At 34.5% G+C, this 26,439-nt stretch overlaps 1 protein-coding gene across 1 annotated transcript; it reads left to right on the top strand.

Annotated features, from left to right (window-relative positions):
* The first annotated feature begins 6 nt into the window (after nt 1-6).
* Rab21 (RAB21, member RAS oncogene family) lies at nt 7-26,439 on the top strand. The gene is made up of 7 exons (XM_015482997.2): nt 7-93; nt 11,830-11,889; nt 12,627-12,734; nt 15,946-16,009; nt 22,352-22,406; nt 22,895-22,983; nt 25,694-26,439. Exons 4-7 carry the CDS (start codon nt 15,976-15,978, stop codon nt 25,834-25,836), a joined length of 321 nt encoding a protein of 106 aa, XP_015338483.1. The 5' UTR covers nt 7-93; nt 11,830-11,889; nt 12,627-12,734; nt 15,946-15,975; the 3' UTR covers nt 25,837-26,439.

Raw genomic sequence — 26,439 nt, 5'->3', positions numbered from 1 at the left:
GTGCTGCTCGGGGAAGGCTGCGTGGGAAAGACGTCGCTGGTGCTGCGCTATTGCGAGAACAAGTTCAACGACAAGCACATCACCACTCTGCAGGTGCGGACCCCGGGCAGCGGGAGGTGGCGCCTCGGGGCCCCCACCTACCTGGGGCGGTGAGGACTTTGCCGCCCGAGTCCGCGGGATCTGGGCTGGCAAACTTCAGGCCTGTCACCTCCACCTTCGGATTGGTTTTCCGAGTTCGCCTTGGTTTCAGGCTAGGTCGGGGCGCCGATTGATGGTGAGGACAGGCTGTTGGACGGGGTGTGGAAGAACCCTGAAAAGACCCAGTGTCCCGGGTGGTAGCTGCGCACTTCGGGGAGTCCCCTTCCGTGGACTGGTTTTTCCCCTTTGATGAGCTTCCGCTTGGGCCCTAGGTGTTTTCACCCTACAGTCTCCGAGTAGCAGGGCTTTTTCTGTACTTCGGAAATAGGAACTTAGCTGCAGGTCTGATTTTGCGAAAGGTGATTTGCAACTTAAAGTACTTACTGATGACAAAGTGTTTATGCAAGTTCCATTTTGTCCTGTTAGCAGGAATGGCAAAACAGCCATCTCTGGAGGGTTTTTGAAATGACCGCTTGCTGGTGCAGGTTACGCAGTTTCATTGCAGCCTGCGTGGGTCTGACTTGTGGGTCACTCATTCTGCCAGGTCGGTCGACCCACGTTGACACGTCATGTGAATACTGGCCAGCAATTGGTCCCCAAACTAAAAGCTTAGACGCTGCTACTATTCATTTCCTTAACCTGTCATGAAAGGCTGACTTTCTTCTGCACTTATATGGGAAAACGTTAAAATATAATCATTAAGAATGAAGCCAGGCCTTTGAGGAGTATTCTCTCCCCCACACTCCTGAAGAAATCGGTTTGCATTTGTTAGGAAAAGTTTATCCTACTAATCTGGCTTGGTAAATTTGGCCAGAGGCAGTAAAGTCTAGTGGACATTTGAGTTTGATTGCCTAGATTGTATCCTGTCTTAATCCATTTAATTAGCTGCGTAATCTTGGGTAAATTTCTCAATCTGTCTGACCCTAAATTTCTTCTTCTGTTAAAATGGTCATAATAATAGTATCTAGCACATAGGGTTGTTAGGATAAGTATATGTAAAAGCACTAGGACTTGATGCAGTGTAAATACCCTATTTTTAGGGCCCCAACTTGCACAGTAGATTTTAATTAGTAATTGTGAAGTGTACAAGAACATGGATGCTATTTAATGGAATGCATAATCTAACCATTGTGACATTTGATGTTTGATGCTATTATTAAACTGTTGGGTCTAGAATATAGGAAGATGCTGTGATTCTGATTCCATGTTCTATTTTTACCCTTCTGTTCTTAATCCTATGTGAAACATAATATCTGAATGTCAGATTATAAATTGCCACAAGTTAATGATGCAGTGGTGCCAAAGCTCAACTTTGAACCCTGGTCTGACTTAGGATTTTGAATAGTTAACTTTGACTGCGTCTGGATATTGATAAACAAATATTTAGCAATTTCCTTTACGCTAAGATCTAAAATGAAAACTATTATAATTGAGATCTTAATGGTTTTTAAAAAGATAATTTAGTATTCTAACCTAAAAATTATATTTTTATTAGACATCTCAAAAACATGCTCAAAACTAAATACCTGAGAGAAGTCAGTGCAAACCACATAGGAAAGAATAAAGTTATAGTAGGTCTTCAGTATCAAAAGCATAAAAGACCTGATTTTTATGTTTATATAACTCATCACAGTATCTGGATTTTTATAGAATTGAGGACTTTGTTGTATACCAATTTATGGGAACAGTACTCTAATCTTTTTCTCTTAGATATCAGTTCACCTCATTTTTCTTTTTTTTCCTGAGAAGTGTGATTTGTGTGACCTAGGAGACACAATGTTATATGCCTTTAATTTCCAAAATGAGAGGATCATGCATCAGAAGATATGAGAAGAGTTCACTTTTTTCTTGTCAAGAAACTTTTCTTTTTGGTTGTTGATGGACCTATATTTATTTGTTTATATGCGGTACTGAGAATCGAACCCAGTGCCTCACACATGGGAGGCAAGCACTCTGCCACTGAGCCACAACCCCAGCCCCAAGAAACTATCTTTTTAAAGTACTTTTTGTTTTGCAAACTATGCTCTTATCCATTCATATTTTTTTTTAAATAGTATGACTGATTAGAACCTGATAGTTCATGATTCACTGTTTCAGTCTTTTTTTTTGAATTCTTCAGTCAGTTGATTGTCCACCTTTTTATTTTTTAACATTTTGAAGGTAAAATGAACTGATGTCAGAGAAAGTAGAAAACTACTGAGGTGGCCCATTTCCTTTTTATACAGGTCTAATTTTCAGCAAGTTTTTCTTTGTATCAAGTCAAACTCTGTTTTTTTGTAGTTACCACCCTAGTTCTGCCCTCTGAATCTTGGTCTCATATGACATCACTTCTGATAGATAGTTGAAGATAACTTATTACATCCCCTTGAGTCTGGTCTTCTTTGGGTAACACAGCTCTAGTTCCTTTAACTGGATCTCCAGTGACATTATTTAAAATCCTTCCACTATTTTTTTTTTTAATTTTTACTTTTGTAGTTGTAAATGGACAGAATGGCTTTATATGTTTATTTGTTTTTTAATTTTTTTTGTATATGAAAGCAGAATGCATTACAATTCATATTACACATAGAGCACAATATTTCATATCTCTGGTTGTATATAAAGTACATTCACTCCAATTTATGTCTTCATACATGTACTTTGGATAATGATGTTTATCACATTCCACCATCATTTCTAACCCCCTGCCCTCTCCCTTCCCCTCCCACCCCTCTGCCCTATCTAGAGTTTGTCTATTCCTCCCATGTTCCCTCTCCCTACCCCACAATGAATCAGTCTCCTTGTATCAGAGAAAACATTCAGCATTTGGTTTTTTGGGTTTGGCTAACTTCACTTAGCATTATCTTCTCCAATTTACCTGCAAATGCCATGGTTTTATTCTCTTTTATTGCTGAATAATATTCCATGTGTATATATACACCACATTTTCTCTATCCATTCATCTGCTGAAGGGCATCTAAGTTGGTTCCACAGTTTAGCTATTGTGAATTGTGCTTCTATAAATGTTAATATGGTTGTGTCTTTGAAGTATGCTGTTTTTAAGTCCTTTGGGTATAGACTGAGGAGCGGATAGATAGCTGGGTCAAATGGTGGTTCCATTCCCAGTTTTACAAGGAATCTCCATACTGCTTTCCATGTTGGCTGCACCAATTTGCAGTCCCACCAGCAGTGTATGAGTGTACCTTTTTCCCCACATCCTTGCCAACACTTATTGTTGTTTGTCTTCATAATAGCTGCCATTCTGACAAGAGATTTATTAGAGTAGTTTTGATTTGTATTTCTCTAATTGCTAAAGATGATGAACAATTTTTAATATATTTGTTGATTGATTGTATATCATCTTCTGAGAAGTGTCTGTTCAGGTCCTTGGCCCATTTATTGATTGGGTTATTTGTTTTTTTGATGTTTATCTTTTTTGAGTTCCTTATATACCCTAGAGATTAGTGCTCTATCTGATATGTGAGGGGTAAATATTTGCTCCCAAGATGTAGGCTCTCTATTTACCTTACATATTGTTTCTTTAGCTGAGAAGAAACTTTTTAGTTTGAATCCATCCCTTTTATTAATTCTTGCGCTACAGGAGTTTTAGTAAGGAAGTTAGGGCCTAATCAATATTATCAAAATGACCATACTAGCAAAAGCACTATATATATTTAATGCAACTCCAATCAAAATCCCAATGGCATTCCTCTTAGAAATAGAAAAAGCAATCATGAAATTCATCTGGAAAAATAAGAGACCCAAAATAGCTAAAGCAATCCTTAGCAGGAAGAGTGAAGCAGGTAGGTAGCATCACTATACCAGACCTTAAACTATACTACAGAGCAATAGTAACAAAAACAGCATGGTATTGGCACCAAAACAGACTGGTAGACCAATGGTACAGAATAGAGGACACAGAAACTAACCCACAGAATTACAATTAGAGGTCCAAAAGCATACATTGGAGAAAAGATAGCCTCTTCAGCAAATGGTGCTGGGAAAACTGGAAATCCATATGCAACAAAATGAAATTAAACCCCTCTCTCTTACTATGCACAAAACTCAACTCAAAGTGGATCAAGGACCTAGGAATTAAACCAGAGACCCTGTGTCTAATAGAAGAAAAAGTAGGCCCTAATCTTATTTGTTTTATTTTTATGTGGTGCTGAGGATTGAACCCAGTGCCTCACACATGCTAGGCAAGTGCTCTGCCACTGAGCTACAGCCCCAACCCTAAAATCCTTTCACTATTTCAACATCTCTCCTAGAGTGTTTAATCACTCTTAGTCATCATCCTTCTTTTCTTACATTTTCTTATATTTGACCTGTTAAAGTTCAGGTACATCTGATTTGCTTCAATGATTAAAGTCTGTTAATTTATATATTTATTAGTTATTTTGCAGTACTAGGGATAGAACCCGGGGACAGAACCCAGGGCCGCACCCATGCTTGGCAAGCACTCTGCCACTGAGCTACTTTCCCAGCCTTTTTTTTCTTTTTCTTTAAGTTTTAATTTTGAGGGTCTCACTTAAGTTACCCAGGCTGGCCTGAAACTTGTGATCCTCCTACATCAGTCTTCAGAGTAGCTGGGACTATAGGTGTGTGTCACCACAACAGCAGTTAATGTCCTTTTAAATTTGGATTTTGTGGGCTGGGGTTGTGGCTCAGTGGTAGAGCGCTTGCCTAGCATGTGTGAGGCACTGGGTTCCATCCTCAGCACCACATTAAAAAATAAACAAATAAAAATAAAGTTATTGTGTTCAACTATAACTGAAAAATATTTTTTTAAAAAAATCCTTGATTTGGGGGGCTCGGATTGTGGCTCAGTGTAGAGTGCTTGCCTAGCACACATGAGGCACTGGGTTCGATCCTCAGCACCACATTAAAAAAAAAAATGAAATAAAGATATTGTGTGTCTAGTATTTTTTAAAAAAATCCTTGGTTTTGTAATTCATGAACAATTGTTTGGCCTTCTGTGGGCCAGGAACTGGATGGGTACTAGACATATAAAGGATAAGATGTTCTAATATTTGGTAGCTACTTTTGACTTTTCACCTGAAGATTTGGGAAGAAAGCCTCCAGTGTTCTCATTAGATCATTAATAAAGACTTAAGAAGAGAGAGAAGTCCAAATACAAAGCTTGATGGCCAGTCTCACTATAGTCCAGTGATACATAGCCAGAAATGAGTTTCTCTTGAGAGCCAGAAATGAGTTTCTCTTGAGATATGAAGAATCTTAAAGAGTGGGACTTTTTCAGACTGAACGTGGCCACAGGCCATTCCTTCCTCCTTTCTCTTAAATGAGAAACACAATTATTGATGGAGTGTTGTTCATACTGATAATGGAAGCAGAAAACGGTTTAAAACCAACCTTTATGGACTGCTACCTATTGGACATATATCCTTTGGTGAAATTTAAATAGTTATTCCAGCATTAGTGTTGTCCTTACTTTTTGCCCTAGCCACATCAATCTTGCCCACAAGGATTATCATGAGATGTTTTGTCAAATGTTTGCTGGAGACAAGATTTACTGTTTTTTAAGTTTAGATCTATCAGGAAGCTATATGATGTGGTGGACAGTGAAAGGACTTTTAAGATAGATAGGTTTAAAAGCTGATTCCCATTTCATAGCCTTTATGATCTTGGCAGGTTATTCTGTCTCTAAGCTGACTCTTTATGTATAAAATGTGAGTGCCTCACTCATGTATCTTTTAAGTGGATTACATTAAAGGTATCACATGTAAAGCTCCTAGCAAAGTGCCTGTTGCATGTTTGTTTAATAAATATTTGCTGTTGAATGAATAGATGGTGCTTACTTTTTTTCTTTCTTTCATGAAAACTCAAAAGAGGGAATGGGGTTATTTGACTTGAATTATTTTGAGAAATTTATGTTGTATCTGAGGGATCATTATATTTTAAAGTTATTTATAGACTTTTTATATAAAAGAAAAATATTCATATTAGAGGTTTGACTTGGGTTGACATTTCAGTAACTCACTTTTTAAAAAATTGTATTTGTTGTTTTGTTTGTTTTTAGAGTATGATGTTTGCCATGTTTTAGTGTTTTAGTACTTCTTTATTTTTCCAGAGCTTCTCCTAGTTTCTGATAGTTATAGAGTAATCTATAGATAAGTTTCCTGGCCCAGGACTTGAATTATATAAAGTACTCAAGGTCTCCTGTGTGGTTTTCTTACTGATTTGAGGCTTTGATAAATTTGACAAGACCGAGGAAGAGGATTGAAGTTATGAAATTTATTAAGGCAATATTGCTGACTCTAAGCAATTCAAAAACACTTCTGTTTTGTATCTTTTATATGTCAAACATTGTACTAGTGGGAAATGTAAAGATTAGTAAGACACTTAAGCTATCAGTTTACTTTCTTTATTCTTAAAGAATTGTGGGTATTTCAAATTGTAATCACTTCCTGTCTTTGGTATATCTTCATTATATCTGTACTCCAGGGTGATCATTTCCTTTTCTTTATATGTACCACTTTTTTGCTTATTAAGGAGTTTAGTGAAGATTATGTACTCTAATTTAAGTGACTTCTATCAGTTTTTACTAATCTCATCTGTAAAAAGTAATCTTGTTTACAATAGAACCATCATCTCCTCTTCTAGGATTCCAACTGTGGAATTCCATCTGATTTCCTGGAGTCTAGAGTAGGTACCTGACACGTGGTTAGCAAAGTAATGCTGTAAGCTTGACTGGACAGGTAGTATCCTGACAGTTTGGCAAATGAGAAAACTAGGACTTAGATTAAATTTCCAAGGCCCCATAAATAGAAACTGTGTGCCTTTTTTTTTTAAGTCAAGCATACTACCTTTTTTTTGTATGAGTGTGTTACTAGGGGTTGAGCCTAGGGGCACTCTACCACAAAACTATATCCCCAGCCCTATTTATTTTTAATATTGAGACAGGGTTTCACTAAATTGCCCCCGCAGGCCTTAAATTTGCAATTCTCCTGCCACATCCTCCCAAGTGGCTGGGATTACAAGTGCAGTCACCACACCTAGCATTTTTTTTTTTTTTTTTTTTTTTTTTAGTACTCCTTAACCTTCTTAGCAAGACTTATCATTTAGGTCTGAGAACTGGTTTTGTGTTTTGCATCATAGTCCCTAGACTAGAAATCTTGGTGTCCTTGTTTGTAAGATTATTATTATCTGGAAGCCACATCACTGTTGATTTAGTAGATTCATTACAAAGTCTTTATATAATACAATAATTGAAGTATTTTTATCCCTTTATTATTTTATCACTTACATGTAGTTTTTATCTTTTTTTTTTTTTTAAAGAAAAGACTTCCTGAATTGTGAAAACAAAATTCCCAATGTGTACATATCCCATATCTGTGCCATTTTCTGCTTTGTGCTTTAAGCAGCTCCTTAGAAGTGACTATTGGACTTTGCATTTGAAAGTCTTTAATTGGCACTAAATTGATCATAATATCTCTTTTTAGAAACCAAGAACAGGAAATTTGGAAATATTCTTAGTTTTCTGATAACTAATTTTTATTGTCTTTTGCAGAGGGCTAATTTTAAAATTGTCTGCCTGAATCCTGTCTTCTGGAAATGGTCATAGATACTTATATCTGCAACATTGTTAGTGACTAACAAGAATAATGCAACTAGGTATATGCATAGCAAGTACGGGAGATAAAAGTAGGAAGATGTTTGTCTATAATTCCGTTATTGTGTTGTTTGCAACAAATTCCTCATGTTTATAAAATGATGCTTTAGAATTTTGCTTTGCTAGTAGTTAGTAAGCATAGTAAATGACTGGTTATCAAAGAACCAAAAGAAATTTTTTTTTATCAAGTAAGTTATTTTAAAAGACCTTTCATTCATCATATGTAATTTGTTCCTGTTTTTTTTTTCTATACTCTTTTTTTAACATATTTTTAAAAATTGTCATTCAGTATAATTTCAGAGAAGATTTTGGGTAAATAAACACCAGGTACAAATAACAAATGTCAGCCTGAGCTAATAATAAGAAGATTGTTGATTTTTTAATGTCCCTAAAGTTTGGAAATTGAAATCATTGGGATTCGAAGTAGTGTGCTATTACTCAGGGTTTGGAGGAAAAAAGGTAAAAGATGTCTGATTACTTTGATCTTTGTAACTTTGTGCCTACCCCAAGAATATTTTGGGAGGTGAGTTGGTGTCAGAAACACTTACTGTCCAAGTGGAGGACTGCCAGGTTAAGAAACGTGTGTGTGTTCTAGAATAGGGAACTTTGTGCAATGGAAAAAACATTCTGGTGTCAGATTTTCACCCATTGCAGCATGTGGCTGAGTTGTGTGACCTGGGAGAGTCACTGTATTTCTTTGAATCTGAGGTTTAAAACTGAAAAATAAGGGCTAATTATCTACTTCACAAGGTTGTTGCAAACATAATGAAAAAGCCCAATCATAGAGCTTGGGACATGGTCTGTACATTTTTTTCCCTCCTCTCTATAGTCCTTTGAATCTTTCCTTTTAAAAATATTTTTTTTAGTTGTGGATGGACACAGTATCTTTATTTTCTTAATTACTTTTATGTGGTGCTGAGTATCAAATCCAGTGCCTCATGCGTGCTAGGCAAGCACTATACCACTGAGCCTCAACCCCAGCCCTCCTTAGAGTCTTTTGAGCACTCCTTAGAATCTTTTTGAGTTGCTGCTATTTAACGTTATTCTCCTCTTCCCCTTTTTGATGAGGGAGAATTCACTGAGATGTACCTAGGCATTTGTAAGTTCCTCAGAAGTGTGGAGAATTTTTTTTTTTATCTATGGGGGTGGGGGGCTGGGGATTGAACTCAGGAGCACTTGACCACTGAGCCACTTCCCCAGCCCTATTTTGTATTTTATTTAGAGATGAAGTCTCACTGAGTTGCTTAGTGCCTCTCTTTAATTGCTGAGGCTGGCTTTGAACTTGCCATCCTCCTGCCTCCACCTCCTGAGTGGCTGGGGTTAGAGTCATAAATGGCCTGGAAACTGTTTTTGTTTTTGTTTTTTTTTTAAATGTGTAAATATCTCCAGTTTTCTTGTGAGTACATTCTGGCTTTCCTAAGATTCTTATGTCCGTGATCACTTTCCCCTTTCATCTTTACTACAGTAAAACAGAATTAAGAATCACTGCCCCAGAGTAAGTATAACCACAAATGGTATTTTAGTAGTCTGACCAAATTAAGTGTGTGCCTTATGGAACTGATGGGGATGGGAGGACAGATTTCAGCCTTCTGACATTGGCTACTAATTTGATTTTACATTAAACTTTTCAGATTTACTCTCAAGTATAATTGTATTTTTTTAAAAACCTGTTTTCTCTTAAAGAAATAATAAAATACTAAAAAACTTGGGATGTATATAAAATGAGATCCATTTATATTACAGAAAGAATCTTTTTGGGAAATTGGGACTAAGAGTGGGGAAGTTTTTCAACCTGAAGTAAAAAAAGATTTAGTAGGGTTCCCCTCCCCTGCTTACTTGGGATTTAATCCCAGGCCTCACTCATTGAGCTATATCCCCCTGTATCTCCAGCCCTGTTTATTTTTAGTTTGAGGCAGTATCTCACTGATTTGCTCGGGCTGGCCTCAAATTTGCAGTCCTTCTGTTTTTATCTTGCCAAGTAACAAACCAAATTATTTTAGCTCAATATGTGATATACTAATAGAGCATATTATCCAAGGATCAACCAGGAATGGTGGCATACACCTGTAATCCCTGCTACTCAGGACCCTGTCTCAAAAATAAAAAGGTATAGGGATAAAGTTCAATGGTAGAATGCTTTGGGTTTGATCTCCAGTCTGGAAAAACAACAACAACAAAAAATAGTTTCCAAGGAAGGTTTTAGAACATCTGTTAAATAAATTCAGTTATACAATAGCATTATTTGAGGTCTGTTATGGAAAAGGATGCTGTGGCTTCCACTCCTTCACTAGAGAAATGTGTGTTCAGCTATCAGTCTGGGAGATACCATAGCATAGTGGTTATGAGTTGCATCTGAATTTCAAATCCTACTGTGTTACTGTGTGACCTTTGGCAAGATACCATAATTGCCTCAGCTTCCTCATCTATAATATTTGGAGAATAATTATATCTGACTCACAGGGCATTAGAATTAAATGACATACTTGAAAATACATACTTGAAAAGCTCTTAGACCACTGCTCATTTCATTATAAGCACTGTGAAAGAGTTAAATAAAAATATGTAATCTAGTTAACAGAATGCTTATCCCTATAAAAGGGTAACTTAGTAGTATGAGACAGTATATATGTGTATTACAAGATTAAGTTCCCTTTAATTTTTCAGATTAGTGTTCAATGTGGATTTTATGCATAGAGTAAGAAAACTTAAAAATCTAAGGAAGAAGAGTATAGATCAAGAACTGGATTTGGAGAGGTGAAGTTCAGATAGAGAATAAATAATAAATAATCAAATTAGAGGGGGATTTTATGAACAAACAGAATTAGAAGGAATATAAATAGGCTATAGAAGTTGGAGAGGAAGTAGAGAATATTGGAAGCTATCTTAGGAAGATAAGTGTGGACAAAATTATTGTAGATGTCTTTGGGTACAAAGATAAGGCTTTGAGATTTGTATATGTGGATTCTCCATCATTCACAAAGGAGAAGCTTATAGATTACTTTGTAACACAAAGTAAGCATTCAGTAAATGTTAGTGGTAGCAGTAATGTCTGTAGTGGTTCACTGTAGGGAGGTTATTTCATTGTTTTTGACTCTTTGCCTTCTTACAGACTATGCTGTGATGAGCATCTTTTTCATAAAATTATGATTCCTAAGCAGATACTTAATATTATACTTTAAGCTCTCATGGGAGGGTGATTATAAGTTTCAGAAAGGATGTGTTAAAGAGAAATAAGGGGGATTTACCAGCTCTAGTCAATTCCTTTTGCCAAGAAACCCCATAGTAGTCATCACAAAAGGTCATTATGGTACTAGCTGCCAGCAGGGAGTTTTTCAAGCATACTTAATAAAAAATGATAACCTGTTAGGGAACTCTTCTATGAGTAATAAAAATTAAAAAAGAAAAAAAAACAGGGAGGCTTTGGGAAGGTGATTTAGCATGTAGAGCACTAGATCAGAGGTGTTTACATATGGCATAATACAAAACCAATGGTCATAAAACTCCATAGGAAATATGAAAAAAAGACTCGGGAAGTTTGGGGGTGTGGTTATATATATGTATATAGTGAATTTGTAAATGCAGAACCTTTTTTGACTAATATTGATATACAATAAGTAAACTACCAAACATTTCTTATATCTTAGAAATCTCTTAGATTTTTTCATCCTATTATTATTTAAGGAAGTCAATATCAAATTACATGCTCTAGTAAAAAAATTGTCCCATATTTAGAGGGGAAAAACTAAGCAAAGTACTATATTGTGTGTGTGTGTGTGTGTGGGGGGGTGAATCCCCCTACACCTGCCAGGTATTCTGTCACTGACCTACATCCCTAGCTTTTCTTCATATTTTTAATAACTTTTGTTCATAAAATAAGATTTCTTTTTTTTTTAGATAGGAATGTAAGTAAGTATTTTTCTGTCTTTAATAAAAATAATGTCTGGTTATAAAATAAAAATTCAAGGATTACTTTTTCTCTCAGATAACTTAAGATTCACCTTGAATGATTCATCTATAGTTTTTGGATAAGTAGCATTATTTTACATGAAAAGCTGTTTAATGTATTTCTCTTTTCTTAGGCATCTTTCTTAACAAAGAAGTTAAATATTGGTGGGAAAAGAGTAAACCTTGCCATATGGGTAAGTTAACCTTTTCATCTGTATTGAGTGGTATCTGCCTGTTTTTAATATTTTGATAACTAATTTGTGGAATACTGATTTTTTTTTTCCTAGGAATAGGAATTTGAATTTCTCTATTTTTTTTTTGAAGTTAACTGAAACTTAGGCAATTTTGTTTATGATTTTAAAAATTCCTAAAATCTGGTTAAGAATTATATTTAAATATTCATGTCATATTGACCCTAGCTACAGAAGGATCAACTCAGGATTCTACTTCACAGAGTGGATAGGGTGGGTGGGATTGGCTTCCCTGCCAAAGTGCTAGCCCTCTCACTGGTGGAGGGTAGGACAAGGATAATATAGTAGCATCTCTGTAAGCAGGTGGTCCTGGTGCATACTCGCTTTTATTTCTTTTCTCTATGGGGGAATCTGAATTTAGGGCAGGATCTATTCCTGGTTCATAATGTAGCGTTGGCCATTTTGACCCTCTAACATCTGCTTGTTTTTTTAGTAAGGTTGCTGAGAAGAATTGGGAGAGGGAATTGACCTTTGTTTAATAGTAAAACATTTCATGTTAACCTAATTTTTTCTTTCTTTCTTTTTTTTTTTTTTTTTGGTAACCTGTTTCTTTTAATAGTGTTTTGGGATTATCTGACTTTATGCTGTTTTTTCGTTGATCAGAAGTTCACTGAAGTTGCAAAAGCAGACATGCAGACATTTTTTCTTCTGGTTTAATAAACGTTTGTTGCTTTATTTAGGATACAGCAGGTCAAGAGAGATTCCATGCATTGGGTCCAATTTACTACAGAGATTCAAATGGAGCAATTTTAGTTTATGATATAACAGATGAAGATTCTTTTCAAAAGGTATGCTGTTTACTTTTGGGTAGATGATTTAATGAGAAGAACGATGATTTTTCGAGTTTCCATTTACAGTTAGTATGCAGTTTGCATAAAAGGTGACTACTTGTTTTTACTGAAATGTTTAATTTTTATTCATATTAGAGTAATTAATCATTTATTGCATGGCTTTCTCAAAGGGAAATAATTAAAGTTAAGCTTCAGAAAAATACAGGGGCTTTGTTTCTCCCTTAAAAAAAAATCTCATTTATTTGATTCTGTAGATATTGGGCACCTGAAAACTTGGTGTAGCTATGTGGGCTCCCTTTTTGTGAAGAGAGAAAAGGAAGAGCAAAATCCAGTTTAAGCTCTTTCTCATCACTAAATATTCTGGAAGTTACAGGGTAAATTTTGAAAGGACAATATAAGTAGTGTTTGTTTATTTAAAATTCCTTCGTTTTTTTAAAAAAACTCCTCTTCAAACTTGCACCATAAATGTAAGATTTTTAAAGTTGTTTGGGATCAAAAATGATTTACCATTAAGCTTACCCTCTGAATTCTCATGGCAATCAGGATTAGTTATTTATTTGACCTTCCTTCCTAAAGCCTTTTTTGGAATAAATTTGTCAGCAATGTGTAATGAAAGTGGATAATTTCCAAGGCAAAATCTTTTCTTGCCTTGAGTTACAGGTTTATTCTTGTTCAAATTTCTTGCCTTTTTAGTTTAGTTTTGCTCTTTTTTTTTCCAGTAAAATCTAATGGAGCAGATAGATATACTAGTTAGCTCTTGGATTATTAATAACATGGTAAAGCAGTCCAAAGAGTAGGGAAATGAAATAGTATGTATCTTGCTGATTTAATGATTTTTGAAAGTTATTTTGGGGTTGATTTTTGCTGTTTATTATCCCTTCTTGGATTTTTGCATGAAAATAAATGGTTTAAGTATTTTGTTGATTAAAAGAAAGTCTAGAGTTTTGGATTGAAAAGTGCCAGTTACTTATTAATACATAATAAGAACCCCAAAACTTCATGGCTTAAAAAAGGATTTATTATTTCTCATGATTCTTTGGGTTACTAGGTAGATCCTGTGCTTTGTCTGGCATATTGTTCCACCTAGTTACTCTTTTCTCTACATGCTTTCTCAACATTCTTTTTTTTTTTTTTTTTTTTCCTATCGTTGTTATTGTTGTTTTTGGTGTGGGGGGAGGGAGTGTCTGGGGATCAAACTCAGGGTTGCTATACATAGAGATACATCTCTAGCCCTGGTTCCCCTTGAATTTGAACTTGTATTTCCCCTGCTGCTATCCGCCACCCACGTTGCTGGGATTACATGCATGTGCCACCGTGCCCAGCTATCATTCTGTATTCTTGCTTAAGCTTTGTGTATGATAACTGGATTTCAAGAGTACAAACGTAGAAGCTGCCCAGTCTTATAACATTAAGTCTGAAACTGGCACAGTATTACTTCTGTCACTTCTCTTAGTCAAAGCAAGTTACAAGTCCATCTGAAATTCTTAGGGTGGGGAACTTCACTACCTATTGATAGAAGGCTAGGTGAAGCTATAACCAACTTTAATTCACCTCAGAATGTACAAGGAGGCCTGTGGAACAGAATATAATTGGAGACGAATAACAAATTACTTTCTGTGTTTTTACGGTTTTTATGGTACTACAGATCGAGCCCAGAGTTACTTCACTAAACTATTTATACCCAACCCTTTTTATTTATTTATTTATTTATTTATTTTTGATAAATATCTCACTTTTGATGCTCTTGCCTCAGCCTTCCAACTAGCTGGGATTATATTGATTGAATACTGGATTGATTGATTGTGGTGCTGGAGATCAAACTGAGGGCCTTGCACATGCTAGACAAGTGCTCCATCACTGAGCTGTATCCCCAGCTTAATAACAAACTTTATAAAATTTGATTAGATTAATAGGTTGTAGAGTACAGGGAGTAAAGTAATATGTAATTGGATTCTGGTCTGTTTCTCTTGGGATGATGAGGATGTATATATATATTTTTTTTTACCAGTTTTGTCATTTTTTTTCTTATGTGAAATTGACTAAATGCTTTGAAATCTTTATGTATTTGTGAACCAAACAAAATATGGGGCTGCACTGAGAAAACTGGTTTAGCCCTTAATAAAGATAAGGCAATGATAATTAATTACCTTTGGTTTTTATAAGGATTTGGGGTTGCTAAAGATAGTTCCTCTGTGTTCTTGCAAGGAGTGTGGAGCTGTTATATTTGTACTGTAGGACCAATGTACATACAGTAAGTGCTTATCATATATCTGATGTGGTTTTTGAAATTTATAGATGTATATGTATTTTTTAAGGAAGGTGTGATTTGACTGCACACAGATTAAATTTTGTTACAAGAAAAGAAAGCTGATGTCCCAAGTTTGTTCTTTATCTTGTTCTTTTATTATAATCCTGTTACTTTGTTATAATATTATAAGCACGTATTCAGAAGATTAATTTTCTTAATTCTAGTTTACTCCCAGCTGCATCTGCTGCTATGATATACTTCATATATAGTGGAGAATCAGTTTATTACTAGAATTGTCTTATACCAGTGGTTCTCTACCAAGGGATGACAATGTCTGGAAACATTTTTTGGTTGTCACAGCTGGAGGATACTATTGGCTTCTGGTGAACAGAAGCAAGGGGAAGCTATTAAATTATCACACATTACACAGGGTAGTCCTTCACAATAAAGAATGATCTGAGCCAAAAAAAAATATCCAATAGTGGCAAGGTAAAAATATGTATATGGGCTTGTCACACATTAAATGATGAAAATATATTTTGCCATATTCTCTTTTTTGGTGCCCATATACATTTTTTTTTTCTCTTTAAATGTATGATAGAGAAGTTCTTAGGCCCTCTGTTTAGGAACCAATGACCGTACTAAAGACTATTTTAAGCCCACATTGACTATAGACATTTATTATCATTTATTATAGACATTTATTGATATGCTTTGGTAAATAGCTTTGTTTGGATCTATCAAAAATTTATAAAAATCTGTAATCAGAGGTGCATCTGTGGATACATACATATTTAGAGAGAGAGAGAAATCTTCTCATTTTATGTGTTTTGCAGTATAATCTGATAATAGGAAGCTATTAGACATTTTGTGGTATTTTGCCAATGTTGAGTATTTAGGTGATATTATAGTACTAATTCTAATAGGATTTGTTTTAATATTTGTTCTTTTTATACACAGGTAAAAAACTGGGTCAAAGAATTACGGAAAATGTTGGGAAATGAAATCTGTTTATGTATAGTTGGTAAGCTTCATTACTTTAAAAAATCCTTTGTTTTCTTAATGTTTTAGTAAAAAAGTAATTCTTTTTAAAAGTGACATGAGAAAGAAATAATTATAGTATTTTAGTATTAAATATTTTAGAATAACTTAGTATTTGGAGGTGATTTTACAAGAGGTACAAACCCTATACTTCAGGGAACACCTTGGGGAACAGATTGGATGCTAACCTTTTAAGGCTTCAGGTTCTCTAGTCTTGCTTTATTTAGTTTAGCTTTTGCTGTTTTTCACTATAAGATTTTGTTTAAAAAAAAAAGTTTAGGAACTATTTTAAATAAGATTAAAGGGGCGGGGGCAGGGGTTGTGGCTTAGCAGTAGAGCACTCACCTTGTACGTGCAAGGCCCTGGGTTCGATCCTTAGCACTACATAAAAATAAATAATTAAATAAAATAAAATTATATTTAAAAAAAGAGATTAAAGGGGCTGGAGTTGTAGCTCAGTTGTAGAGTGCTTGCCTAGCATGCATGAGGCACTGGGTTCGATCATCAGCACCACATAAAAAAATAATAAAATAAAGATATTGTGTCCACCTATAACTAAAAATAAATAAATAAATAAATAAGATTAAAGCCAATTACTTAAGTCAGTATTCTTGTTTTATATATTTAACTATATACATTTTTGGAACAAGGACAAATTTGATTGCAAGGATGCAGTAGATAGATTATGATCCTGGGGTGGAGGAATTTTGTTAGTGGGTGAAATAAGAAGACTTCTAGAGCTCAGTCTTAGACTTCTAGAATTTTTCTTTGGTTCCCTTTATCAGATGATTATTTCTATGATATATTTGTCACACAATAAAAGTATACTAGGAACTATCCTCTGCACTCAACAGAAATTGTCTCATACAATCCTGTAACCCTACAAGGGCTTTATAGAAGAAGCTGAGTCCTGGACATACATACTTGCCCAATGTCAGGCAGGTATCAGAGATGGGATTTGAATTGAAATCATTTTGACTTGTGTTCTTATGCTATTAATCCTTAAGATGTGTATTGTCAGTCTGTTTTCTCCTTTTCCATGTGGCTGATAATAGCAAGAATGAATTTAGAGAAATCTGAGTAGTTTTAGTGGAGGATGAAGGTGGTATTTAGGTAAATGAAGAAATGGTCAATTTATATAAATGGAATCATATAAAGTCTTGTGTCTGACTTCTTCAGCTTTACATTATGTTTACAAGATTCTTCTGTGGTGTTGCACATAGTTGTAGTTGATTTTTATTATCTTCTTTGTTATCTACTGCTTTATGAATATTCCACAGTGTATCCGTTTTGCATTACTTCTTACCTCTTGATTTTTATTTTGTTCTCTGTGGTAGTTCAGTGTTTATTCTGTCTTCTGTTTTATTACATTTAGTAAATGGTAATAGTACTTCACAGTACTCTATTGAAGATTTTATAATTATTTGTAAAATGCTTGGCATAGAAATAGACATCTGACAAATATTCTTTTCCCTTTGCATAAGTCAGCACTTCAAACATTTGAAGCCTACTTGAATTATTTTCATGAAGTCTTTAAATTCTTCAGATCCTTACTTTTTTTTCATTCGGCTTACCTTCTAGACTTCCTAATCATCATGATCATTTTCTCTTAGGTTTGTTCCAGTGTATCAGTGTGTCTCCTACACCCGAAAGAAAAACTAGAACCCAGATGTTAAGCTGATGTATTCTTTTAGGGTCCTCTCCCCTTTCTTTTGGTACTGGGAGCTGAACCCAGGAGTCTTTACCACTGAGTCCCTTTTATTATTTTGAAACAGGATCTAAGTTGCCCTTGAACTTGCTATCTCTTGCCACAGTCTGGCTGGGCACACAATCACGAGCCACCACACAGCTTGTAGATTCAAACAGCAACTCTTTATTCCCGAACTCACACCAGCCGTCTACAATCACGTTCTGGGGAAATCCACGTTCTCTGCCCAAATCCACGTTCTCTGGGCTTCTATCTCCAAAATATATTGTCTGAATCCCGTGAGAACTCAAGGGGAACTCAGGCAGCAGGATACGCCCTATTCCCAGCAGGAATAATCTTAAACCTTAAACCTGGAAACTAAACCGGGAACGCCCTAATCCGCCTTGGTCCTTGAGCAAGGTCACCCACATTCAATGTCACTGCAACATGGGGTACGCTGGCAAGGAAATTGTCATACCTGCTTGGCTAATGGCTCCCAGCAATCTCTTGTGGTAGCCATCCAAATTGCTGGGATTACAGGTGTCTACCACCATTGCCCAGGCTAGCCCAGAACTCCCGGGCTCAAATTATTCTCTCTTAGCCTCTGGGGTCGCTGGGACTACAGTGCTTGCTACCACACTCAGATTCTCTCTTTTAATACTTACGTTGTCCTATCAAGATTTGTTAAGATAGCATGAAGTTTTTAACAGCCATGTCAACTTATTGTCTCTTTTACGTAGATAATAGTATTGTTCAGTCAGGCTTTTCCAGCTTGTTCTTATGTAATTTAGTTATTTAAATCTATAGGTATTTCAAATTGTCATACATATTTGAACCTTGGATTTACAGTTAATTCATTTTTTCATGCATAAACTGAATACTTAACCATCTAGAGTCTTCTTTAAGGCACTCGATAACCATGTGTTAATCAGTTATGGAGAACCCCGTACTTTACTAGCAGAGACCTTTTCCTGTAGATTGTTCCTCATTCATTGAATGGCAGTCTTGGCTGTGATTGTTCTATTTAAACTAGTATTCTGCATCAGACTTATCTTTAACACTTGTGTATTTATTAAGTAAATATTGTTAATCATGACTACCATTTATTGAGTGTTGTGAACTATATGAACTACATGGTATTTCATTTAGTCCTTCTAACAATACTACAGGAAGATGATTTCCATTTTATGGATGGATGAATGGGCTTAGAGAGCTTTGTACTTCACAAAAACATGTATCAGGATAGACTGGGAGTTTAACTCAGGTCTGTGTGTTACTTCAGGCCCATATCCTTAAACAACACTGTTGTTTGCTATGTCAGGTTTTGGGCCTAGTGTAGTTAATACATAAAATAGGTATGGTCCTTATCCTTTCAAAGCTTATTGTAAAGGAAGTGAGAAAAAAACAAGTTACCATTGTATATTATGATTTCTGCTACAAAAAGGGAAGTGCAGAATGGAATCTTGTAAGACCACAAAAGCAAACCTGTCTAGATTTAGGGAAGTAAAGGGAGATTTTCTTTTTTTTTTTAGAAATATAGGCTAGCTATATATTTTTTTTTAATTTTTATTTATTTTTATTGTTTAATTTTCGGCAGACGCAACATCTTTGTGTGTATGTGGTGCTGAGGATCGAACCCGGGCCGCACGCATACCAGGCGAGCGTGCTACCGCTTGAGCCACATCCCCAGCCCATAAAGGGAGATTTTCTAGAGCACAAATGGTTAAACTAAGTTAGCTAAATGCAGCTAGTAGGATGGTGGTAAAAAGTGTGTTACTTGTCATGGAGTTTAATTCTCTATTGATTTTTCGTGATTATTGATCACCCACTGTGATGAATGTGGCTGATATTAATAACAAACCCTTTATTGAACAGATACTATATGCTAGGGATTTTTACCTAATTAACCCTGCAAGGTTTGCTACTATATTTGTACATTGTGAAACTAAGAGAGGTTAAGTAATTTACCCAGGATTTTAGTGCTATGAAATAAACTGGGATTTAATATTTTATTTTCTTTAAAAGTTGTGTGTCTTTTACTAGGAATTGAACTCAGGGATGCTCTATCACTGAGGTAGATCCCCAACCTTTTTTATTATTTAGTTTGAGACAAGGTCTCACTAAATTGCCCAGGCTGGCCTCAAATTTGTGATCCTTTTGCGTCACTGGGATTATAGGCATGTGCCACTAAACCCAGCTGGAAAAAGTGTCTTTTCATTATGCCTCACATATCCAGACTAAACAAAATATAATTCTAATTCTTTATCACTAATTAGGCCATCTCCCCTTAGCAATGAGCTTATCTCTTCTTCCTTTTTTTTTTTTTTGCAGTATTGGGGATCAAACCCAGGGCTTTGCATATGCTAAGAAATAAGCAAGTGCTCTACCACATTCTTAATTCAGATATGTATTTTTTTAAGATAATTAAACAGTGGCTTTCTCCTTTCCTCAGTCCACTTACAAAAAGAATTAATAAAATCTTCATCGTATACTTTCCAAATAGATTTTGATCAAGTAGATGCTTACTCTGCTGGTTGCCCTTGTTTTCAGGTGCCTTAAGCCTTTCAAAAATCCATGTAGCGGAGATGGGGTTGTAGCTCAGTGGTAGAGCGCTTGCCTAGCACGTGTGAGGCACTGGGTTCAATCCTTAGCACCACATAAAAATAAATAAATAAAGATATTGTGTCCATCTACAACTACAATTTTTTAAAAAATCCATGCAGCTGCAGAGTAGTATCAAATCAAATAGGAGCTTCAGAGCCTTACTTCCTTAGCTGTCTTGCTTTTGAAAAAAGAAATTACAAAGGGTTTTGAACTTTGGAAAGAAATCAGTCACTAACGAGTCAGTTTCCTGTGACATTTTCTGTGCCAACAATCCATTGTGATCACTGATTGTTCTAAGAAGTAGTAGTTATCTAGTAGAGGGATTTAAATTTTTTATTTAAATAATTAAGTCATTAAAATATCTATGATAGTTAATAATGGTCTGATTTATTAAAATTAGTCAAAATTTTGAATGTTATTACATGATAAAACAATTAGTAATTTCCCTCAGTGTTCGTTTGAAACAGTAAGATGATTGATTACCTTCTTTCTCTGACCTCACTCTTTTTTAGGTGTTGATGATTCTGGTGGAATTTTTAAAACAAAGCATTAAAAACCTAAGAAAAAAATGCTTATAGGGTTTTAGTTGGTTGGACCAAAAGTTTTCTTACTATTAGGGGACTAAATTCTTTAACCTTTTTAAAGGTACAATCTTGTGCCTATTAGAGCCACTTGCCACCAGATGGTGCTTTTTGCATTCTTTATAGAATAAAATAACTTGTTTTCCCTCTAGTTACTGTCAAATATACTGGCTACAGTATTTAGCAGATTAAAAATTTTATTGACAAATTATAACATAGGAAATCAGAATTAATATAGAACTTCTTACTAAGGTAGACAGGTAACTGTTCAAAGTAGAAAAAATTCATTACTCACTTCCATGGTACTCACTGATCTTTATTGTTTTGTCTGCTTCTCTCCCTCTCATCCTTAGGCTGTAATGGCAAATAGTTTCTTGTAGCTACCAGCAATTAGTGTTCAATTGTTTGAGATTCTCAATATACAGAACTGCTGGATTTAAACTTTTCAGTGCTAAATATTATATCTTTCGTCAGGTGCTTACTTGAATACTTAAACTTCTCTAAAATTTTCTTCTCAACTCTATAATGTCCCAAGGGGAAAAAATGACCTTGATTATAAGATTTCTTTTTTTTTCTCCCTAGAATTCATAATAGAAGAAAAGAAATATTTGAAGTGTTTTTCCTTAAGGTCTTTTTCCCTATTCTTAACTGTTGCTTCAGTTACCTTTAGCACTCTGTGTGTCTGGCCAACTCACCTTAACTTTTGTCCTGTATTTAGTAAGAACTCTGCAATTTACAGTATCTTTATTTTTGTTCTGGTGACTTTTTAGCATAATCTTGGTTTGGTGCTATTGTTTAAAGAGAGCTAAATTTATTTCTTTTCAGCAATTTAAATCTGCATGATATGCATATATTAAGTTCTAATAAGTCACTAAAATAATATAGTTTTTGTCTCTGTGATGGTAAAGTTCTTAAAAATCCATACATTTTAAGTTTTACTTTAACTCATTTATATTATCTAGGAAACCAGAATCTGTTAGGGCCCAAGAAGTTAGCTGAATATATTTTAGTAAACAAAAAAATAGCCATACTTAATTATTGACTGGCTGTAAGTTGATTGGGGAACATAGAAAATTTTTTCCTCTTTAGCCATTAATGTTTTGCTAAAAATTGTAAGTTTTCCCCTACATTCCCTGGGGAGTCTTAATCCCTGGTATATCTACATCAAAGAATAATATATCTCCTTGAAAAGTAGTTTTCTTTGACACAGTCTGAAAATTTAGGGATATGCATTGATCCATTTGAGGGAAGATGATTTGTTCATCTTGACAATTGTGAACAGCTCTCATATGATAGGGATTAACTTTATAGTTTTAAGACATTTAGAAGTCTGATAGGGATTTGTATTATTTTTTTCAGGTAATTAAGATGGCAGTTGTACATTTAGAATTGGCTTAATTTTATTATAAAAATGAATCAATGTTAAGATTAGTATTTACTTTTTTCAAATTAGGTAATAAAATAGACTTGGAAAAGGAGAGACATGTTTCCATTCAAGAGGCAGAATCGTAAGTGTCTGGTACCTCTACCTGCACACCCCCACCCCACCTTGTTACTCCCCAGAAGTCTTCCTCTTTGTATAGTATATATTACCATTTAGATGTTACTCAAATCTCTTAAGGTTTTAAACTATTGAATTCAGTGAAACATGTTTATGTTGGTAGTTTCTAGAGTTTTGACAATATTTAAAAATATTCTGCTTTCAGTTCCCATTTTGATTTCGTTAAAAAATAAAAGAATTATGTTAAAAAATTACCATGTTCAAATAGGCAGTGAATCACAAAAGCTTAAGAATTTGAGTTTCAAATTAATCTATAAAAATTTTAAGTGTTATTATTTGTGTTATTTAAAATTTGGTTCCATGTACAGAGAAGTTAAACGACTAATTTTAATTTTACTACACTTGGGTAAATTAATAAGTCATTATTATGTTTTGCTGCTGTAAAAATTTTTTAATGTTTTATATCAATTGCTGATGTTATTTTCTTTTTTTAAGGTATGCAGAATCTGTAGGAGCAAAACATTATCATACTTCAGCCAAACAAAACAAAGGAATTGAGGAACTCTTTCTTGACCTTTGTAAAAGTAGGTATATTCAGATTTAGTGTGCCTAAAAATGGCTCTTTTTAAAGCATTGGTAGTGTTTCTAAAGTGATATTTTGACAATTTCCATTAATGTCCGCATAGATGATTTGTTGCATCTACCTGTACTACTGTTTGTTTATTTAACTTATTTTTTAGAAAATTTTAAATATCTTACTTTAGCTGTGTTTTAAATAGTAATTAGCACACATGGAATGATATGAATGGTATGTGCTAAGTGCATAAAAATATATGCATCAGTATTAAAACACCTATAAGAGCTGTAACAGTCTGTTGTAGTGGGTGGACCTTATTTAGATTCTGATTTAACAAACTAGTGAAAAACATTTGTGAAACAATTAGGAATATATAACACTTGATGGATACTTGGTGATTTAAGATATAATTGTCAGTTTTTTAGTGTGATTATAGTGGTATAATTAAACTTTTAAAAAGTTCTTTGAGGTGCATATCAAAATAATTCACGAATAAAATTGTTTCTAGGCTTTGATTTAAAATAATGATACAGATCTTTAGGTATGGACAAAATCAGGTGATAAGATTTCATTATGCTATTTTTTTTCTACTTTTACCTATGTTGAAATTTTCCATATAAAAATTGTTTAAAGTAAGTTTTTTAAAAATATGTAACCTGCAAGGGAAATACGTTTTTAAAAAATATGTAACCTGCAAGTTATTTTCTTATATTGCCAGTAGAATGCGTATCATATTTAGGAAAACCCTGGTATATGCAATAAGAGATTGAAATGACTTTGGCAAATTGTATTTCTTAAATTTATGGACCTCAGACTCTTGAGAAATTTGACGAAACTGTGTCTGTGTCTGTCTGTCTGTCTCTCTCTCTCGCTCAAAATGCATACCTTTATAAACTTTGAAGTAAATTTCAGTTTTATGAAACCCTGAAGTCATTCATAATTTTTCTGGAATAGTGATTATCTAAATCAGATATTCTTATCAGCAGCATCACTTGAGAATGTGTTAGAAATGCAAATTCTTGGACTCTGCCCCAAACCCTACAGAATCATAATCTCTGGAGATGGCAACAAAAGTCTTTATTGTAATGACCCCCTGCCCCATGATTCTGATGCACACTGAAATGTGCAAATCCTTCACATGAATCAGTTGAGGATCTTGTTAAAATATGTAATTTGATGTTGCAGATTTGCCATGGCTTGAAGTTCTCATTTCTATAGGCACCCAAGTGGTGATGATGCTAGTCCTCACACCAGACTTGTAGTAAAAGGCTCTAGATCCTAATGGCTTACCAATGTGATAAATCTCACACCTTCATAATTTTTTGAGTATTCTCCATATGTTTACTTAGAAATCATGAACCACACATAAGTACTAATGTATGTTATACATTTTAAAGTGTACCTAAAGATAGAAATTTTGAAAGGTTGAAAAAAATAAGAAATAGATTTCATAATTTTCCTTATTTCATTTAATTGGATTATCCCACACACCTTAATTTGGAAGCCATTCTTTACAAGCAGTCTCTGAACCCAAATGTTAGAATCTTCATCTTATTTCAGGGACTCCCTATTTTTTTCTCTCATTTTGTCAGTTATGTATTTTGCAAATATTTTCTGCTAGTCTGTCTTGAATTTTATTTTTGTCTCTTAAGAGCAAAAGGCTTTTATTTTGTTTTGTGTGGTACTACGGATTGAACCCAGGGGCATTTTGCCACTGAGCTGTATCCCTAGTCTCCCCTGCTCTCTTATTTTAAAATTCTGAGACAGGGTCTCACTGTGTTGCCCAGGTTCCTGCCTCAGCCTCTCAAGTAGCTGGATTACAGGTGTGTATCACTGTGCCTGGCTTAAAAGTTTTAAAATTTCATTGAGATTGAGTTTATCAATTTTTAAATGATTTTTTGGGTCTTATTTGAAAATCTAAGCCAGAATCACAGAATTTTTCTCCTACAAAGATTTTTATCCTATGTTTTTTTCCTAGATTTTTTGCTTTTATGTAATTGTGTTTAGGTAACTTTTCCTGATTTTTGCATATGGTGTTGAAGTATGGGTTAAAGTTTATTTTTTACATATACTTGTTCGGTTCTGGTACCATTTCTTGAAAATATTATTCTTTCATCATTGAATAGCCTTGGCAAATGCGTCAGAAATCAAGTAACTATGTATGTGGGGGTCTTTTTTTGGACTTTATTTTCTGTTTCATGTATCTGTTTCTTCTTTCATGAAGCAGAAACTGTCTTAGTATATCTTTATCAGTGAGTCCTCCAACTGTTCTTGTAAGCTTCTTCATCTTAAACTCTTATTCATTCAAATATCATTCACTTAAATTATTGAAGAATAAATCCTTCGCCCTAAATATCACTTGTACTTGGAATAACTTGAATTTTGACATATCACTGATATGTCAAAGATTATATGTTTGGAAGATTGTAAGGATTATACTTGTACAGTTATTTTCTCAAAGCCAAAAAAAAAAAAAAAAGTTTTTTTTTCTATTGCTGTCACTGTGGCCAATATACCACTGGTTATATTGATGCTCGCTACTGAAACTAGTTCTTGAAACTTGTGTAAAGCTATTATAGTGAGCTAAGTGTTCATTATATTTAATTTCCTTGTTGATTAAAAATCAGAAATAGCTCTCATAGTGGTATACTGAAATTATAGAAAGAGGAAACTCAAAGATTGTAGAATTAATAATTTTTGCTCTCTCCCTATCTTAGGGATGATAGAAACGGCACAGGTGGATGAGAGGGCAAAAGGCAATGGCTCCAGTCAACCAGGAGCTGCAAGGCGGGGTGTACAGATTATTGATGATGAGCCTCAAGCCCAGAGCAGTGGTGGAGGATGCTGTTCTTCTGGATAACCATTCAAGCCTAAGAAATTAAAAAACAAAACAAAACTGTGGATCATTGCCCTCAACATGAAGACTGCCATATTCCAAGTCACATTATTTTACCAATGGAGTTATAGAATTAACAGTATTTTAAATTACATTTATAACACTGCAGAGACCTTAAGTGCTAAACTTAGTGGAGTTTGTGACCAGAGAATTGGCATTTTCTACAAATGTTAACAAAGCAATTACCAATGGCCTTTTTACATATTTTTTTCTTTAATGAGGAATAATATGCATGTAGAAAAGACCTACTTAAAGGCTTCATTTATATTCTTTTAAATCAGATCTTTATTTAATAACTTATATATGTTGTTGGAATGATATACATTTTTGCAGCCCTTTGTATTTTGTGGTAGTTTGAATTGTATCACTTCTAAACAGCAAACTGTTTTTGTTTTTGTTTTTGATTAGCAGATACCTGAAGTACTATTTTTGCAGGGTTTGCACAGGCCCCTAACTGTCTACTACTTTGATATAATCTATATACATCCTGTATGCTGAGCTGGTAAAATACGTTGTAAATTACATATTAAATATTTTATCTGCTTTTACAAGCGCAAGGTGCAAAAA

Source organism: Marmota marmota, unplaced genomic scaffold (assembly GCF_001458135.2).
Source record: "Marmota marmota marmota unplaced genomic scaffold, marMar, whole genome shotgun sequence".
Taxonomy (NCBI): domain Eukaryota; kingdom Metazoa; phylum Chordata; class Mammalia; order Rodentia; family Sciuridae; genus Marmota; species Marmota marmota.
This window is presented reverse-complemented; position numbering and strand designations above follow the sequence as displayed.